Genomic DNA, 14,758 nt, shown 5'->3' with positions numbered 1-14,758 from the left:
TGTGGAAGAGAAAGAAGAAAAAAGTAAAATCACGATGGCTAATAAGCAGAGATGGGTAGAGCGCAGTGAGGTTTCATTCCAGCATTTCACTGTTGACAGTGTTTCTAATCCATGCCACCTGCTCAAACAGAAAGCCCCAAACACAGCAGCGCTCTGTCCTACCTCCATAATGAGTCAGAGGCCCCACGGGACACTCACTGCTCCTCTCCCTCCTGTTATCACCCCTTCGCCGGCTCTCTCGCTAATGCCAAGCGCTAATCGCCACGGAAAACAAATAGCTAGTTCTCAAATGTTTGGAAAAGGCTTCGGTGTTTGCACCAGGGCCTAACAAAATAATTTTTACAAGCTATCCAGTTGTGATTAGGGCTGTGAGAATTGAATTTCCATGGCACTGATCATATTAATATTAGACTAATTAATTGTGCTGTTTAACTTTGCCCATTTGTCATTGTGTACCTTCTACACAACAGTACACTTAGCTGGAGACAGAGTTTGGCCAGCTTTTGAGCGCCTGTGTTCCGCATAACTGTCACATCATCACATCTTATAAATTGCTACATGGTTAGGATCCCGGCTTCGTTCAAGTCTGCCTCTTAAATGACAAGAATAATTTTCTTCCTTTGGGCATCATTAAGAAGTCTTAATAAGTATGTGTGACAAGTCTGTTCGTCAAGGTAAATATTTTAACTAAGTTACAATAGCAGAAAAATGAAACAGGTAGTCTTAGCGCACTGTGCTTTAGTAACTGTGCTCAAATCTTTTAGTAAGAGATTTGAGGCGTGAAATTTAAGCCATGAACTTTCATTGCACAACCAAGTGAGCAGAGGTGACATTATAAAACCAGTCAACATATTAACACATGATGAGCATACAGATTGCTGAGGTAAGGAATGTAACTCTGAAATGTCACTTAACTTCATATTTTTCTTTATTGAATTAGGTTTGCATGTTGTTATTAGTGAGAAAAATGTGAGATTGACAATGTGACAACTTGTTTTATTATTTTGTAGATTCATTAATCATATCAAGTAGGTTCAACATCAGCTAACCAGTATGAGTGCCTGTGTAAATGCAGGAGATCAACAGTGAGAAAATTTAAGAAAAGAAAAAAGTAACATCAAATTCAGGCACAGAGTTAAGTTCAGGTAGGGTCATATGGCACTGTGTCAGAATTATCACACTCTGGTTTGATTACAGTTTGGAGAGCAGTGGTGTTTCAGAGCAGTGGTGTTGACTGGAGCTTATTACCATCCCTGCAGATGGCAGACACTTGACCTGTTTAATCAGATTCAACCAACAGTCTTTAGAGAGAAACTTGCACATTCATTGCCCTCAAGTCCCAATTTTAACCAATTAACTCTAAACTTTTGTGCTCAGTGAGTGAGTTATTTCATGAATACTGAAGATTGTATGTTAGTACAGTAATATGTACTTGCATTAGTGTTGATTTGTTACATTTCTGAGCAAGCTGGTGATTAACACCCACAATTATTTAGATTCAATATTTCTGCACTGGCATGCCATTCATACAATGAAAGTCTTAAAAACAAATGGTTAGGAAATTTCCACTTGAAAAATGACTGGTTTAAGAAGGAAAACACATTGTGGTAGATTACAATGATATATGCCACTATGTGTATGTCAGAAATACTTCAGCACACACAGAAGACTTGTATCTTGTCTTCTCAGAAAAAGAGATATTTGGGTTTTTTTTTTTTTCCAATCTTACACTTAAACCCCATTAACCTCCACTGCCAGTATCCTAAGGAGAAAATGACTATGTGCTTTGAATAAAAAAAAAAAAAAAAAAAAAAAGCTGACCGAGTGCATACTATTACAATAAAAAAAATTATTTGAATTTATAGTAATACAGGAATGTGCCTTTAATTAATATGCAAAGTGTTTTCTGATTAAGAGTAACTGAGCAGAGAGCTATATTGATTACAGATATCAGAATTACTACCAGCTGTTTAGCTATACATAATATTTTTCAAATCCTATGTTATAAGCAGTGATCTGGGCAATGTTTCATTTTTGATGCTTAGTCCTGACTACATGAAATGACCTGATTTATATAAATGCTGTAACGAAAACCAAGTACAGAATTTACATTAGACAACTATGCACCATTATGTGGGGAAAAAAGACTGATTAGCTGCTGCTCATTAGCAAGCACATGACGCAACCTGCTGAAGTGTCTCCAGTGCCAGCAGAGCCACATATATTTGGTACAATAATCTATTTAATTTGTTGTTTCCAGATGTGAACCAAATTCATCTAAACCCTCAGATTCAAAAACTGAAAAACATAACAAACCAGCCCTCTTAATGCTGTTCATTTTACAGATCAGTGTTGTGTGCATTATAACAATAATGCAAAAACATGATGAAGAAGAAGAACACATTTCATATCAATGAAATGCCATACATTCATACATGTAGTTTACAGGTTAAAAGGAGAGCAGAGAAAGGGACAAGGCAAATAAAACTTGAAAATACAAATGGGCAGATGCATAAATATTCTTTTCCCAGTATGCATTGCGCCACACATTTTCATATCCATGAGCTGTCCAGTAATTATATTTAAAGGTATTTAAAAAAGTCCGAAAGCCTCTCAGACTGACCCGAGAATGCTGTACTGATTGGACAGCTGTGTACTGGGTGTGCAGTCTTACCCATCATTAGCTAAAATGGCGGCCCAGTCTAGCTGAGCGATAGTCCGCTCTGAGCTGCACAAAGGCATGCAGGAGGTTCCTGTCCAGGTTTGTGAGCTGTTCTCCGGAGCAAACCTGCTTCAGATTGTCAGGAACAACAACCAGAAGGTTACAGAGAGCGTGCAATGTGTCAAAGAGCTGCAGGACCAGAGGAACCTGAGACAGAAATAGGCACAGTAATTACACAAATCCAAGCTGAAACAAAATCACAGTGATGCATCAGTAGACAAAGTTGTAATTTGTCACAATTTATACTGATAAATGGGCGAATTATATAATTGCTATTGGCCCAACAATGTGACAATCTGAACTGATGCATCAGTTTAAAAAGGCAACGATTGAAATGTATTTGAGGCAACAATTAGAAATCAATTATGATCAAAAAAAGGACATACAACTAGTGTTTAAAATATAATTCATATTTTTAAACTCATGTGTAAATAATTTAATAGGCTAGCAAGGTGATTTGCCCGTAACCCTAATCTTTAAAAAGTCCTCTATTTCATTATCATCATTTGCAAATTAACAGTAGGCTTACCCTAGATTCTGATTTAAAATCTAATTTTAACTTATCATAGTAGATTCAGTGGTATTGTCAAGTAAGGTCAAATTTGGCAGATGAAGAAACAGTAGAACTGGTAGGCACTATAAGTTAATGCTTGAGAAAACAGCCGTGATGTGGTTTGGTCATTTCCCCACCCAAACTCAGATGAATCCCACCCTCCTGTTTTGAGATTGGGTAGTAATTCTACTTCAAAACAAGAAAACATTAAAAGTGGTTTAGTTTAGCAACCATGGCAACAGCCTGACAAGAAAAGCACTGCACATTATATTCGTCCCACTCGTATTCAAATACATTTTGCTGCATTTGTCTCAACTTCTTCTCATGGCTCAGTAAACTGGTTTTATTTTGCTGTTGTACTTTCTCTTATTTTATGCAATGCTTTATGTATGTGTGTATATGTGTGTGTTCTGCAAGAGAAATAGATTACAGTAGAGAATTACAGTGCGATACCACTAATTACTGTGGCCATATTTCTCATTCAAATGCAGCTTATATTTTAACTGAAGCTAGGTATACTATTGTTTGAACAGTCAAAAAGTGGTGATGCAAATATTACAGTATAACTTGATATAACCATGGTATTATGGTATAATGGATAGCATGACAGCTCCCATTACATCACCTCATCACCCAGGTTTTTACTCCTCATGAGCTTGAACTCTGACCCCTCCTTACCCGGAAGTCTTTGGCGCAGCGGCGGTACTCTGCCACGTCACAGATGGCCAGCATGCCTCCCATGGACGTGTAGCTGAACTGCTGCAGGTGCTCATGGATGAGCCTGTGAAAGCGCACACCCAGCTCAGCCAGCACCGTGTCCACATTTTTTCCATCCATAGACCTCCGTACACGCTCCACCTGCTTACTCACGTAGGCACAGACCTTAGAGCACGCCTAGGAACAGAATACACAGGAACAACACCGCAGCATCATGTTTAATGCAAATGACCACCAAACGTAGGTTCTTATGATTAGACTATATTTGAGTATTTACCATACATCTGTACTTCAGCTATAATTCAGAACTTAATATTACTTACTGTAGTGTACTGTAGTGCACTCATTGCATTGTTCTCATCTTCTGGCCTGAAGTCGGTTTTCTTTTGCTCAGTGGCCAGAATATGTTTCATCTGGCCGATCATGCAATTCAGTGTTCTAAACATGACAAACCAAGAGAGGCCAAATTTAATGTGTAGGCTAATTTAAGTAGACATTCTAATTCAGGGTCATTCATGCTTTATACTGCAGAAGTCCGATCAAACGGGGCACATCTGCATGTTTAAAACATGGCTACATGATTTTGATGAAGGCAGGAATTTCTCAAAAATGCATCAGTATCAAGACAATAACGAGAGATACAGAAGACTAACCTGTCAATGCCTGTGTCTAGTTTCACTTCCATCTGATCAATCACCTCCTTTTTCTTTTGCAAACACTCTGTTAGCTTAGGAGAAGAGCTACAATAGTTGCAGAACAGGTCATAAGGGCCAGTGAAGGCTGGGGGGAACATTTTATTTTCTGGATCACACTACATGATTCATCATATACACTTACCTAATAAGAGGCATGAGATGATCATTAAACTGCTTATCAAAGAGGTGAAAAATGGTGTTAGCCTGCTGCACCACATCCAAGAAATAGAGGTTGGCATTTTTGGCATCTGCAGAAGGAATAGCTGTGAAACAAAGATATCCTTATGTTTGATAAAGTAACACCCCACAAGATAAAGCCATAATTAACGTAATATAAATATTTTTATCTTTTCTACCTGAAAGGCCAATCTCCAAGGCATAGTCAATATGGTCCACACAAAGGTGTTCTACAAGCAGCAGGAAGATAGAGTAGGCGTTTTTAGGGAGATCAGCTGGGTCAGACAACTGTGAGGAGAGATATATATATTAACTTCCACAATCAATTTTCCCAGAATTTGAGAGGTTATAGAGCAAATATGAAACTTTGTTTTGCCTTGTTGCATCTCTGGAAGGCATGACGTGTCTCCTGCAGCAGATTGACCACAACCTCCTGTGAGAGAAAGGTTTCTCCATGTGTATCAATACTGGGACCCAAAGGCAGGTTAGTGCGCTGCCTGATTCGCTCTTTCAGCTCCTGGATACTGCATGTGTTTATGTGAGAAAGAGAATGGCTTATATCCATGTAAGTATTCAGTTCATGAATATACTCAAGTTGTACAGGGATGAGCTGGAATCAGCATATGTTTGTGGTTTCTCTGCTTTAAATGAATACTTCAGAGTTTCTCAGCCTAATCACCATCTACTGCATCTGGAGCATAGGGGCGATTATGATGGACGAAAGTTTGAAAAAGTTTCCTCTGCAGAGAAATAAACCCGTTTACTTTAAGCTCACTTATAAGTGGAAGTCTACAGTCTGTGGTTGAACTCAGTCACAAAATATTAAGGTGAAACCTGGACTTTTGTAAAACAGCTTCAGGAATGCTCCAGTCAAATGTATATGCAAATTAAGCTCTAATTCTGTATTATCCATCCTTTCAGAAATAAGACTACCTTGTCAGAGGAATTAATTTGTAATACAACTTAAATTAAACACAGCAACGTCTCAGTTTCTGCCTAATTGTGCGCAGATACCACAAAACTCAGAATTATGTTTATGGTATCATCACATGTCGGTCCTATAAGATCTTTATTGTCATGTTTTAACAGTTGTATTTATAGATTTACAACAGGTTTTACATTCTTTTCTCTGGAAAGAGCAATGTCACCCTAATCATTTCATTGATTAGGGTAATACTCACAGATGTGGCTGAAAGAGATTAAGTTGAAAATTTCTGGAGTATTCAAGTGGACTGTAAACTATGTACATGGTGAGTTAGGTAACTAACATAATATCAGGATCAAGATCAGAGAAGACATTCCAATGATTTCTGCAGATGCTGTCTGGTGGCTATTTACAGTTTCAATTGCAATATGAAATACTGTTTGAAGGTGCTATTTGCAAATAGTGACTTGCACCTACAAATCGTGTTTCATTTTTACAGATTGACAGTTACAACTACAAAACAATTCCTAACACATTTATGAGTTTTGCAATTTAATCTCCATGTCTAAGTAACATTTTTTGTGAAGTGTCAAACATATTAAACCTCCAGACAAACATTAACATTTAAAAGACCTCCTCACCTTCCTGTGCCTACTGGGCGTTTTTGGTGGTTCTTCGAGTCGTAGTATCGTTGCAGAATTGAAGCACTACGAGACTGCAGATACTGCCGCTCCATGTCTATGTAGCTATCCAGGTAGGAGGAGAAGATGCTCTTAATCAGTTTGGATAGGAAGGTGTGTTTGTCCGAACCCAAGTTAAACTCTGTTAGTTTAGCAGCTAAAGCTGTTGTCCTGAAAGCAGAAAGTACAAACATTTTCTATACTTCCCAGACATTGTTAAAAGAGGAGTCAAACCACTGAGATCTGTAATTCCATTCAAAGAAAATGAGAGATGAATACCTGGTGTAGAGGTCATAGAGGTTTTTGAGGTATTGCTCCAATTCAGTGGAACGAGTCTCAAGTCTTTCTTTTACATATGTCTAAAAGCATAAAAGTCCAGTCACTCCAGCTCTCAGAGAAGCAAATGATTTGGCAATATATGTATACTTTATATCAGCACATATAGTTTGGATTGTACCTGTAACTTGTTCTCAAAGATGTTTTGGATGAGTTTGGCCATGACCATTTCTGGGCTACAGAAGACCTCTCCCACCTGCTTATTGACCCGCTGACAGAGAAGAGCAGTGTCCTCAAACACATCGCTCTGCATGTATGCACCCTGAAAGAACAGACAGAAAGATGTTATGGTATTATATCCTGATTAGTATATCAGTTTCTATATTTCTGACTATCAAATTATCAGTTGCAGTCTAATATCTGAAATATATTAAATATGCGGGTCAAAAGAGGGCTTACCTCTTGGCACTGCTTGATGTAGACATCTATACAATGGGCATAGCCCTGAGACAGAAAGCAGAAAAAACATGAGACAATAATTAGAGACAGTGTAGACAGGTTCAGAAGATACAGTGTGGCTGCTCTACCTCACCTTGAAATGTAGCAGGACTGCAGCCACTTCTCTCATGCGGCCGATTTCCCCCCTGCGCTGAGCTGCTGTGAACTCCTGGATCAGCTGCCGCTCCAAGTCATGGTATTTACCTTAAATCACCACACATAGGTCATTTTTAAATGGGTACATTGCTATCAGCACAGTCTAAAACATTCATGATTTAATGCTGTCAATTTCTACTATGTCATTTTTATCTTTCACAATTTGTGCTTTTTAGTGAATTAAAAGGTATAAACACTCACTTGCTATCTTGGCCTTCACGTCAGCAAATCTGAATGAGAACAGAGAGAAAGACAGAGAAAGTAGCAAAAAGGAGAAAACAGTAATTAGACATCCGGGTTGAAAACCTTGATTTGTAAAAGCCAGAGCTAAAATTCTTTTTTTGTAAAAATTAGCTCATGTGGTAAATTTGTTATTCACTGAATATGTGTGACATGTTTTACATCAAAATACTTCTTTAAATATTTCTACAATAATATTATTTAGGTCAAAAATATTTTAAAAGTTGAAAAGAATCTGCTTTGATCTTATTAATTTTTACACCATGTTATATTTATAGCTTAATATCTTAAAATCACTGTCAAACAGAACCTTATAACCTTATAACTCCAAAGTTACATGACAGCTTTGCCCTACTGCAGTGAGGTAGGAAGTCCCCCCCACCCCCCTTTTCCTGGATATTGAACCTACTTGGCCTCTGGGCAGCTATGAGTGAAGAAACTAATAACCAGGACACAAAATCTGCTTGTCCCAGGTGCCCCAGCTAGTTATTTGTCCAACCATGTTATTTGGATTATCTTTCCCCTCCTAGTCCCACCACTCTTCTCCCTCCTCAACTCTCACTGCTTACCTGTCAAATGGCAACTCCTGAGCAATCAGGTGCAACTTCTGAATGATGTCAGCAGCTTCCTTTATCTGCTCAGAATAAAAAACAGGAAATAGCAAAAGACACATTACAATGATAATAGATACAATTGTGAGTCAGACATAAAGAGATGTGCATCTTGCTGACAGGGGAAAATGGACATGAGAAAGGCCTTTGTGTCATTGTGGCACATGCCTTAAACCTGAGGATCAACTTACAGTAAATCTTTGCACCTCCCCCTCCCTCCAATCCTTCCTTCCTCTTGTCCAGCTCAGAGTGGATATGAGTGAGCCCATCAGAAGCAGCTTGGCTAACTCCCTGCTCTGCCCTCCACTGCCCATCAAGCGCTTTACTCTCACTCTGTCGTAAGTATTATGAATGGACTACGGCTAATCCCGTGGCAGGCTTGCTAAATCGCCTTCTATAATCTGTCCCGATGGGCAGGTGGGAGGTCTCACCAATAACAGGGCCAGACAAAAACACCCCACCTCTCCCTTCACTGCTAACAAATTTGGAGAACAGGATCGGAGAAGGCCCCAGCATCCACACATCTTCCACTCCTGCTTCCTATTCCTGCCTGCCTCAGCTAACATCATTACTGTGCTCCCGTGAGGTGGATCCAGCTTTTTCTGCTCTCCTCATCGAGGTTTTCTAAGTATCTGTCCCCCAGCTAAGATTAGCTAAATCCCATGTAAGTGATGTAGCAGTCTCCCTGCAGTGGGGGTTTTTACCAGTGCTTGTCTTCACACTGTCTGGGGCCAGCCCTCCTTTTCTAAGGGATTAGGTCGGCCTTCCTTCTCTCTATTTCCTCTCCCCCTTTAGCTATTCACCACCATCTCCTCTTCCTGACCCCTCTCTTCTCTTCTGAAGGTGGGCTCATTTATGAAAAATATGAAAAGTCTGCTGGGTATATTCCCACGCGTCTCTCAGGGAGTGTGTTGGTGGTCTAATGCTAATAGCATATGATATGTAAGACTTACCACCCAAGTTACACCACCATGTAGTGACTTGAAAGATGCTTATGAAGCGGCATTACATATTGAGTTGGTGTGCATCAACATTTGTGTAGATTATCTAATCCAATATACTGTACCATTCATAACAGTATCGCACAGTATAACATATTCATAACATTGCAGTTAGACAAACTTGGCTGATAATATAAGGGTCATTAACACGTAACATTTAGTTTTTAGAGTGTAAATTTTAACCACCAACATTCACTATCATTCCACAATTCCAGTGTCCATAAACCCTCAGTTACCTTAATCAATAGTTTATAGATTGACAGAGCATAACACCAGGGTCAGACTCACCTAATTCTCTAGATAAATTATACAAATTGAAACAAGAGACCAGTATAAGATCAGCAAAAGACCACTTGTTTTTAACTGCACAAGAGTAAGATGCTTGTGCTGCATATCCGATAGTTGTTTGGTTGTGAATGGCCCTAGCTATGTATCTGCAGGATGTAATGCCAGCCTAAACAGTATAGCACAATGTAACACGAGGTCAGCAACTGACTGAACAAACTTAACGAACTAAAGCTGTGTTTGAAATCGCATGCTTCTGAGTATTGGTTACATCAAATATTTTAATATGATTTCTCCCACAAAGCAGTTAGTGATCGAATGCAACAAATATCTCATATACGACCTCACTTAAACGTATGTTATGTTCTGTGTACCATTCACTTCAAAATTATTACTTAGGTAATATTTTTAAGGACAATGTGAAACAGATATTGAAACAAAGTTATTCCATAGTGTAATGAATTTCAGAGTGAAACTCCATATTTAGGTGGGACTTTTATCCATCAGTTGTTGAATAATTAGTGAAAAGCAGGCGTTCCAAAATAAACACGCTAGCCTGCAGTCGATTGTGGAGGACTACTCGCCTCCCACAACACCGGCATTGAGGATGCAGAGGCAGACAAAATCCTGCTAACGGAGGCAGACGTGGAGGGAAAAGATGAAAATTTCATATTTGTTTGAGGCCATATTTGTTTGAGCCTGTATGTCCACACTCTTGAGCATCTTGAGCATCTCAGAGTTGAGGAAGTGGGGAAACACAATATAAAATAATTATTATAAAGTAATAAAAAAAACCTGTGTCATTCAGAACTGTGGAAAAAGTCACTCACATTGTGGAAGATTATAGACAAAGAGGAATTTTGTCTTTTGAGCTTTTAGTACAGATGCACAATATGACCAATGCCATGAGGTAACAATGTAAAACAAATTTTGACTTCAGATTGTATAAATATAGGTATGTGATTGTAGAAACTGTTTATAACAACAACCACAATAATGGTGAAAAGTTATGAGGAGAAGCTAAGACTGCTTTCTTAGCAGTTGCATAAGCGAACATATGCATAGTTACAGATAAAATAAAACATACCTATCCAATGACAGGAATATGGCCTCACAGTGTTTATACTTTTGAAATACTGACCTTCTCAGGGTTGTTAAAGACATCACTGCGCAAGTCTCCATCCAGGAATTCATTGAAGTAGGTCATAAGCCTCTGGGCCTCCACAGCCCTCTGTCTCGGAGTGTTCACTCCCTCCAGCTGGTCTCCCAAGTGACACACCTTAGTGGCCACGTAGCTGATGTGGTCATCCAGCTCTTGGAAGTGCTGAAAGGCAACCTGTGGAAACAGCCAAAGATTCACAGCTAGTATAGTACACACGACTTTCAAAATCTCAGAATCACAGAATCTTTCACACTACATAACTTTACGCTCTTGTGATCAGTTATTTGGGGGACATAGTGGTATACACTATGTGATTGCATATGTGCATTATCAGGAATCCTGTCACGTCTTTGTAGTTAAATTTGAAATCTGGATTAAAATCGTGTAGTGTGCGCTACATTCACACACACCCCAACCCACTTGGCTTAATCCATCATATCATCAAACCTGGTTGCTCCTCTGCAGCTCCTGGACTTTGTGTGCAAACTCTTTGGCTTCCCGATGGCACTGCTGTTCAAGCTTCTCAACTTTCCTCTGGATCCTCTCATCCAGCTGTTTCAGTTCCTCTATGTGGTTAACAAACTCTTCTAGCAGCCTGAGACAACAAGTATAACAATCACCATGTTTTAACTACACACAGAGTGATGCATCTGGAGAGGTAAAAAGATCTGATTTATAGTACAGCTATGGATTCAAGTGTGGACAAAGTGTGACACATACTTTTACTAGGGTATGGTTGCATTTTAAATAATTTTTGACCAAGAATTATTTAAAAAATGAAACAAGCTTATTGATTATTAAATGATAACAACAACAGCATTATTATTATAATAATTATTATTATTTTTAACAATTATAATGATAGTAATTCATAATATTGACTAAAAATGTTTATTGCACTGTTGTCACATACTTTGCCAGAAGTACACACAGTAAACGGCTGGTTATAGAGGACATACAGATACAGGATTTCTAGTCTACAATTTCCAGGAATAAATATGCATAAGCCAGGTGTTTAGGAACTGTATCTGACTATTACAGCCCTCACACCAATAGCTACTCTTCCTGAACATGAGAAAGGACAGGGTCTAAACAGAATTTTGGAAAACTGCAGGAACACACAGAGGAAGCATTACATTTCTTAAAAACTACATTTACAGTGCTGGCAAAACAGTTAATTGCCTGTTACCATAAACTGCAACTCCACATAAAAGTGGCCGTTTTATGTGCGAGTGTGTGTATCACATACTACTCAGAGCTTTGTCAGCTGCATTTCTAAGCACTTGCAGGACAGCAGAGTAAAAATCTTCACGTCAGCATGTTTGGATTCTCTGGGTGGTTAAAAAAAAAAAACATTCCAAAGTGATGAGTGCAAAATCTCATATCACAATAATTCCCCCCCAATGCTCAGTGCAGCTTAGGGTCTTTTCCCTTCTCTCTTTCACTGAAATTTGTTCTCTTCCATCATTTTTGTGTCAGCACTTCAGATGCTTCTATCAGCCTCTCCACGGGTGAGAGGGTAGTGTAAAATTTGGGCTGATGTTTCTGCATTGCCAGACAGAACTACCACACTTCTCAACAACATTAGAGTGAACTGTTGTAATATATGCAAGATAGAGAGTTAGGTCTTTCTGTCCTGCATCATTTATTGTGAAGTTCCAACATGTAAAGTAATGACACGACAAAGCATGATACTATAGCAAAATAATCAACAGTGAGGTGGTGTGATATCGTTACCACCCAGTGGTTGATTATTTGCCAATAACAGCACAACAATTTTACCTTTCTTGAAAACTTTTTTCCATTTAAAGTTATGTTTATTATTGTGGTATGTCCACAAAATTAGTTAGTAACTGCTATCACTTATAGCAGCTCATAACAGCTAAAAAGCCTCTGTTATGAAGACATAGGTGACATAAAAGAAGACATAAAAGAACAGCTTGATCTCTGTTTCGAAGCACTGACACAGGAGTGCACACATAAATGTTCCAAATTTCCCCTTAAAGTGAGACAGTCAGTCAGTCTAAATGGCTGAAAAATGAACGACAGTTGTGTTGCAGCGATAGATAGAGATGGAGAGAGAGAGCGAAAGAGAGACAGAGAGAGACAGATGGGGGGCTGGGGAGGAAATGATTGTTTATCACAACTGTACAGGATACAGAATGTAACGAAGTTTAAATTGGAGTAAAATGACCTTTTTTACACTATTCCAAATGCTTGGAGTGATGACAGGTCATCATTAATAATTAACATTAATGTTTTCCAAATTTAACTGTATTGCATGCAGATGTGTGTGGGAAGGAAACCTGTTAGATATTACTGTGGCTAAATTCTGACAAACAGCTAAAATGACTCAAACCAACGCCCCCTCCTCCCCCAAACCAAAAAAAAAAAAAAAAAAAAAAAAAAAAACTGGTCATAATATTGTTTTTCTGGCTAATATACTTGTATACTCCTGCAGAGATCATGCTGGGTAAGAAGTCTTTTTAATAAACATGGTGGTCAGTCTGCCTAAAGACGTCTAACACTGTGCTAGTTAAGCATGTTTTGCTCACATTATGAATGTCAGACTTTGATCAAGTTGTATTTCAGTTCAGGAAAATGTGCAGTTTTCAGAACTATAGGAGAAAATGTCAACATCTCACCACTTGTCTAATATTCCAGAGACTAACATTAAAGAATATTCTTACTTTTTAGGGTCAAATGCTTCTGCTCCTCCTTTAGAACCACCCCCTGGAGTTCTCCAAGCCAGACGCTCAATGTACTCATCTGCATCGAATGGTTCCTACAGGAAAAAGTCAACAACAATTACGAATACAGATGCAATGGTATTCACCTAGTACAGATGATACACTGTAGGTACACGCAGCCCTATCAACAGGTAAAGCCCACATGTTGCTATGCACATTTTGTCAGACCGCCTCTACCCTGGCAATCTGCCACAAGACCACTGATGACCAAATATTATTTGGATGGTGGATCATTTTCAGCACCACAGTCACAGTGATATGGTAGTGCTTTACACTTATTTCCCACTATACTATACAGTCTTGTACTGTTGGTCCACCTGGTAGACAGAGACTTTTTTCATGCACAGTGGGTATTAATGGTGATAAGTTATAAAGAGCACCTATACAGTGTACCTGGGATAATGACTAGTGAGTGGAGCTGTAAGGTTGTAATTATGAGCAACGCAGTAAGGATAAGCTTAAGCTCAGCCAGTCAGTAACAAAATGACAACACTGCGCAGATAACCTTTAGTGTCCAACAAAAAAAATGAGAGGTACATTAAAAAAAATTAAATACACACTCAGATAAGTAAAAAATTCAGATATAAAGGTACTACACTCAGATAAGTAAAAAATTCAGATATAAAGGTACTACTGAGATACACTGCTGCAAAAAAAACCCATCGAAACACTCCATTAACATTAGTTTTAACTACAAAAGCAGCAAAGTTAAGCATTTCCTCACAGCACAGAACTGCACCCTAAATGAGTCTATACTCCATACAAAGGTGCATTACATACAAGAAGAGATAAAGGCTTTTACACCCTTTGTAGTTCACTACACGTCACAAACAGAGCCATTTGAGATTTAGCTTCTCACAGCTACAGCTGCTCTACGCGCCCTGTTAAATGCTAACAGGCTAAAATACGACATGCAAGATAATTTGTTGACAATGATTTCATGTTAAATAATTTTGAATGTAATAAAAACTTTATTCCTTTTTATTAAGGTGGGTGTGTTATTTATCAAGCAAGCTAGCAACCAAGCTAACCTGCTAACTAGCTTGACCAACTAACGCAACTTACCTCAAATAATTGCGCCGTCGTAGCCATCTTTCCTGAACAGAGAGATGTTGCTCGAGGCGAAGAAAGTCTTTTAAAAAGCACGAACCTTTTCTAAATCATTCAGCGGATCATATAGCTAGCGCTCATTCACCCTAAATCAAGGCCCTCTGCTTCCTGCATACAGCTGCCATAACCGGGCCGGAAAGAGCGAACGAACAAAACTCGGCCTTTAGCAGCAGGTCTGAGATCAGTTCGCTGTCCGTTTA

The 14,758-nt window shown here is 38.8% G+C and overlaps 1 protein-coding gene across 2 annotated transcripts; it reads right to left on the bottom strand.

Moving 5' to 3' along the window:
- Positions 1-910: 910 nt before the first annotated feature.
- Positions 911-14,730, bottom strand: exoc5 (exocyst complex component 5). 2 transcript variants are annotated; one of them, XM_026934142.3, is made up of 18 exons: positions 14,514-14,730; positions 13,389-13,483; positions 11,146-11,293; positions 10,678-10,872; positions 8,209-8,273; positions 7,601-7,629; positions 7,338-7,447; positions 7,205-7,249; positions 6,927-7,067; positions 6,749-6,828; positions 6,431-6,640; positions 5,241-5,388; positions 5,044-5,152; positions 4,830-4,935; positions 4,646-4,732; positions 4,316-4,430; positions 3,954-4,169; positions 911-2,869 (listed from the first exon to the last, which is right to left on the bottom strand). In XM_026934142.3, exons 1-18 carry the CDS (start codon positions 14,538-14,540, stop codon positions 2,681-2,683), a joined length of 2,115 nt encoding a protein of 704 aa, XP_026789943.1. In that variant the 5' UTR covers positions 14,541-14,730; the 3' UTR covers positions 911-2,680. The 2 variants fall into 2 exon arrangements, with proteins under 2 accessions (XP_026789943.1, XP_026789942.1); XM_026934141.3 differs by having other exon boundaries at positions 4,830-4,950; positions 14,514-14,726.
- Positions 14,731-14,758: the final 28 nt, after the last annotated feature.

Source organism: Pangasianodon hypophthalmus, chromosome 10 (genome assembly GCF_027358585.1).
Source record: "Pangasianodon hypophthalmus isolate fPanHyp1 chromosome 10, fPanHyp1.pri, whole genome shotgun sequence".
Classification (NCBI taxonomy): Eukaryota; Metazoa; Chordata; class Actinopteri; order Siluriformes; family Pangasiidae; genus Pangasianodon; species Pangasianodon hypophthalmus.
The sequence above is the reverse complement of the archived record's forward strand: the minus strand, read 5'-3'. Positions and strand labels throughout refer to the sequence as shown.

Excerpts from the sequence above, each read along its gene's own strand:
- exoc5 (XM_026934141.3), bottom strand. The coding sequence starts at position 14,540 with ATGGCTACGACGGCGCAATTATTTGAG. Across the intron at positions 6,829-6,926 it reads TCTTTGAGAACAAGTTACAG|ACATATGTAAAAGAAAGACT; the intron begins GTACAATCCAAA and ends TTATGCTTTTAG. Across the intron at positions 4,951-5,043 it reads CTTGGAGATTGGCCTTTCAG|CTATTCCTTCTGCAGATGCC; the intron begins GTAGAAAAGATA and ends TTTGTTTCACAG.